At 47.3% G+C, this 5000-nt stretch overlaps 1 protein-coding gene across 5 annotated transcripts in view; it reads right to left on the bottom strand.

Moving 5' to 3' along the window:
* The window catches only part of tsen54 (TSEN54 tRNA splicing endonuclease subunit), an 11101-nt gene that overhangs the window by 4856 nt on the left and 1245 nt on the right, over positions 1–5000 (bottom strand). Inside the window, exons 2-7 of one of the 5 annotated variants that reach the window (XM_076297688.1) lie at positions 4693–4851; positions 3790–3853; positions 3200–3283; positions 2636–2743; positions 1585–1637; positions 1257–1358 (exon numbers count right to left, since the gene is read on the bottom strand). In XM_076297688.1, coding sequence (XP_076153803.1) covers positions 1257–1358; positions 1585–1637; positions 2636–2743; positions 3200–3283; positions 3790–3853; positions 4693–4851 — 570 coding nt within the window. Of the gene's footprint in view, positions 1–1256; positions 1359–1584; positions 1638–2635; positions 2744–3199; positions 3284–3789; positions 3854–4086; positions 4092–4248; positions 4255–4384; positions 4394–4530; positions 4545–4692; positions 4852–5000 lie in introns of those variants that run through there. The other 4 variants (XM_076297689.1, XM_076297691.1, XM_076297690.1 and 1 more) reach the window with 4 other exon arrangements.

Here is a 5000-nt window from a genome sequence, read left to right on the forward strand (position 1 = left end):
AAACACACACACACACACACACACAAACACACACACACACACACACACACACACACACACACACACACACACACACACACACACACACACACACACACACACACACAAACACACACACAGAAAACCTCTTCTGTGAGAACTGAATACTTCAGACCATCGTTTCCCAACCTTAGGGTCAGGACCCCATGTGGGGTCGCCTGAGATACTGGGCATCTTACAACTGACCAGTACATTACATTAAAATATACATACATTAAACACAACCATATTAAAAACCCCACGATTTCCAAATTAAGTAACAGATCCTTCTTTATGATCTAGCTAAGCAAAAATAAACAACCCACATAAGATGTTTGGAAAAGGTTGGGAACCCCTGCTTTAGGCTTATCTATTTTATGTGATCTGTCCCATTTTTTAATTTTAACAATGTTTTGGACTTGTAGATGGTTTGTGTTAAACGTTTTTCTCTTTGACTTGTAATATGTCTTAATACCAAGTAAAGTAGTTCCATGTTGGAAATAAGTGTTCTCACTTAAAACACACATATTTTGTTGTCGGTCAATACAAAAATCAAATAAAATAAAAAAATCAACATCATTAGCAGAGGCCAGACTTACATGCTGAACCCCAACACTGACACCAGGCGTCAGTACTGAACCAAAACACTAACACCAGGTGTCAGTACTGCACCCCAACAGACACCATGCGTCAGTACTGAACCCCAACACAGACACCAGATTTACATGCTTGAACCCCAACACTGACACCAGGCGTCAGTACTGCACCCCAACACGGACACCAGGCGTCAGTACTGCACTCCCCATCAGGGAAACAAAGCTGAACTGGTGTTGTGTGAGTAGCTCTACTGGCTCCAGTTCCCACTGACTATGTGGTGTGTGTGAGTGCGTGCGTGCGTGCGTGTTTTGTATGTGTGTGTGTGTGTGTGTTTTGTATGTGTGTATGTGTGTTTTGTATGTGTGTGTGTGTGTGTGTGTGTGTGTGTGTGTGTGTGTGTGTGTGTGTGTGTGTTTTGTATGTGTGTATGTGTATGTGTGTATGGGTATGTGCGTTTTGTATGTGTGTAGGTGTGTATGTGTGTGTGTGTGTGTATGTTTTGTATGTGTGTATGTGTGTATGTGTATGTGTATGTGTATGTGTATGTGCGTTTTTGTATGTGTGTAGGTGTGTGTGTGTGTGTGTGTGCGTGCGTGCGTGCGTGTGTGTGTGCGTGCGTGCGTGCGTGCGTGTGTGCTCACCTGTTGGAGGGGCTCGAGCTGCGTTTTCTCTTCAGGTGGGCTCCATGGCGATCGCGTGTCTGAGGCAGGTTCAGCTGCCGCTCATACATAGACTGGACAATACTACACACACACACAGATAAACACACATGCATGCACACGGGCACGCACGCATTCACACACACATAGATACACACACATGCATGCACACGACCACAGGCACAGTCGCGTATGCACACACACACACACAGAGACACACACACACACACACACACATTGTTATTTCTCATTAAATGTTCTGTTCTGTCAGTGGTACTACAATAGTGGTGCTCAGACAGAGCAACCTCACCTGGGGTCAAACCTGTTGACCACATAGCCCAGTCTCTTCAGATGGCCAAACACCTGCAGAGGAGAGGGCATGTCCATGTTTATTAGTCTTCATGTTTGTTTGGATATAAACATAAACACTGCATTAGTCAATACAGAGGTTGCTAAGCTACACACCTGGCCAAACTGTGCCCATCTCTATAAACTGCTCCATGGTGCTTTAAGCCCCCACCATCGCCTTCAAGGTAAACTCCTCTGTGTTAACCACTTCAAGGTAAACTCCTCTGTGTTAACCACTTCAAGGTAAACTCCTCTGTGTTAACCACTTCAAGGTAAACTCCTCTGTGTTAACCACTTCAAGGTAAACTCCTCTGTGTTAACCACTTCAAGGTAAACTCCTCTGTTAACCACTTCAAGGTAAACTCCTCTGTGTTAACCACTTCAAGGTAAACTCCTCTGTGTTAACCACTTCAAGGTAAACTCCTGTGTTAACCACTTCAAGGTAAACTCCTCTGTTAACCACTTCAAGGTAAACTCCTCTGTGTTAACCACTTCAAGGTAAACTACTGTGTTAACCACTTCAAGGTAAACTACTCTGTGTTAACCACTTCAAGGTAAACTCCTCTGTGTTAACCACTTCAAGGTAAACTCCTCTGTGTTAACCACTTCAAGGTAAACTACTCCATGTTAACTGCTTTGGCAGGGCCATCTAGTGGCTCGTCCTGGTATTACAACTTTTTACAGAAGCACATGTGGTGCCACCGCACACACACACTCAAACCTCTACAGAATCCCCCACTTCTCTCTATCACACACACACACACACACTCAAACCTCTACAGAATCCCCCCATTCTCTTTATCACACTCTCACACACACAAACCTCTACAGAATCCCCCCATTCTCTCTATCACACACACACACACAAACCTCTACAGAATCCCCCCATTCTCTCTATCACACACACACTCAAACCTCTACAGAATCCCTGTCTGTCTGTCTGTCTGTCTGTCTGTCTGTCTGTCTGTCTGTCTGTCTGTCTGTCTCTCTCTCTCACACACACACACACACACCTGATACTGCTGCAGGCTGATGAGTCCAGGGCGCTCCGAGGATAGGAGCTTCTCATAGGCCTCCTCGATGGACAGCGGCAGCTTGTGGTGGAACACCTGCAGGTTCCCCTGGCAACAAGGGTGCAAAAGAACCAAAGTGAGTAAAAAGGCAGGTTCCCCTGGCAACAAGGGTGCAAAAGAACCAAAGTGAGTAAAAAGGCAGGTTCCCCGGCCCCAGCTGTGGCGTTCGATTCCCGCCCCGTGGTCCTTTCCAGATCCCACCCCTGCTCTCTCTCCCACTCGCTTCCTGTCACTCTCCACTGTCCTGTCATTAAAGGCAAAAAAAGGCCAAAGAATATTCTTTAAAAAAAAAAAAAGGGCAGGTTCCCCTGGCAACAAGGGTGGAAAAGAACCAAAGTGAGTAAAATGGCAGCATACACATCAACCAAACGGAGGTTCAATGCAAACAAGGTTCAATCTAACGATACACAGTCTGTGAGATATGGAGCATAATATTTGTGTAGTGTGTGTGTGTGTGTGTGTGTGTGTGAGAGTGCTGTGTATGTGCGCTCTGAACACACTCACACACTCCATGAGGTAGAGCGCCTCCTCTGGCAGCAGATATTGTTTCCCGTGTGCAGCGTATCCCATGGTCTGCCAGAACTTCCCCTGACAATCACAAACACACACATTTACACTCACACACTCTTACACTGATCATTAATACACACACATTTGAACATGCTAACACACACACACACACCCTGATCATTAATACTGTACACACACATTTGAGCTCAAAAGCACACAAACATACACTCGTACGTATGCCTACTGTACGTATGTGTATGACATCACTTTTATGTATGTGTGTGAGAGTGTGTGTGAGTGTGTGTCTGTACAGTACATACGTATGTATATGACATCACTCTCATGTGTGTGTGTGTGTGTACAGTACATACATATGTGTATGACATCACTCTTAAGTGTGTGTGTGTGTGTTAAGTTCATAGGTATGTGACGTCACTCTCATGTGTGTATGTGTGTGTGTGTGTATGTGTGTGAGTGTGTGTTAAGTTCATAGGTATGTGACGTCACTCTCATGTGTGTATGTGTGTGTGTGTGTATGTGTGTGAGTGTGTGTGTTAAGTTCATAGGTATGTGACGTCACTCACCGCCGGTGTTTGAAGCTCCACTGTACTGTCATCTGGGATCCACTCCGCCTTCACCAGACTCCCCCTACACACACACACACACACACACACACACACACACACACACACACACACACACACACACACACACACACACACACACACACACACACACACACACACACACCTTTTACCAGACTGCCCCTACACACACATGGGACAGGTAAAGAGAGACTGTCTGTCTGTCTGTCTGTCTGTCTGCCTGCATGTCTGCGTTTACGATCTATCCACGTGCATGTCTGTACTGTCTGTGCTTACGATCTCTCCACACGCTCCTCTGCATGTCTGTACTGCGTGTCTGTCTGTGCTTACGATCTCTCCATGCGCTCCTCTGCATGTCTGTACTGCATGTCTGTCTGTGCTTACAATCTCTCCACGCGCTCCTCTGCATGTCTGTACTGCGTGTCTGTCTGTGCTTACGATCTCTCCACGTACTGTCTGTGCTTACGATCTCTCCACACGCTCCTCTGCATGTCTGTACTGCATGTCTGTCTGTGCTTACGATCTCTCCATGCGCTCCTCTGCATGTCTGTACTGCATGTCTGTCTGTGCTTACGATCTCTCCACGCGTTCCTCTGCATGTCTGTACTGCGTGTCTGTCTGTGCTTACGATCTCTCCACGTGCATGTCTGTACTGTCTGTGCTTACGATCCCTCCACACGCTCCTCTGCATGTCTGTACTGCGTGTCTGTCTGTGCTTACGATCTCTCCACGCGCTCCTCTGCATGTCTGTACTGCGTGTCTGTCTGTGCTTACGATCTCTCCACGCGCTCCTCTGCATGTCTGTACTGCGTGTCTGTCTGTGCTTACGATCTCTCCATGCGCTCCTCTGCATGTCTGTACTGCATGTCTGTCTGTGCTTACGATCTCTCCACGCGCTCCTCGGCCACCAGGGTCCAGTGTTCCTGCAGACTCTGGTCCAGTCGCTCTCGCTGGCGCTCCGACCCCGTGGGCAGGAAGTCCTTCTGGCCGCGCAGCGGGAGTTTGTGGCTCCGTGTGCGAGCCTGGAACAGCTCCGACGGGCTGTCGACACACAAAGGAACTCATCACTGACACACAGGAACTGATCACTGACACACAGGAACTCATCACTGACCCACAGGAACTCATCACTGACACACAGGAACTCAACACTGACACACAGGAACTCAACACTGACACACAGGAACTCA

Source organism: Alosa pseudoharengus, unplaced genomic scaffold, assembly GCF_046254945.1.
Source record: "Alosa pseudoharengus isolate Yale_2024_CS ecotype anadromous, Long Island Sound unplaced genomic scaffold, YU_APseudo_1.1 YU_APseudo_1.1_scf_21, whole genome shotgun sequence".
Classification (NCBI taxonomy): Eukaryota; Metazoa; Chordata; class Actinopteri; order Clupeiformes; family Clupeidae; genus Alosa; species Alosa pseudoharengus.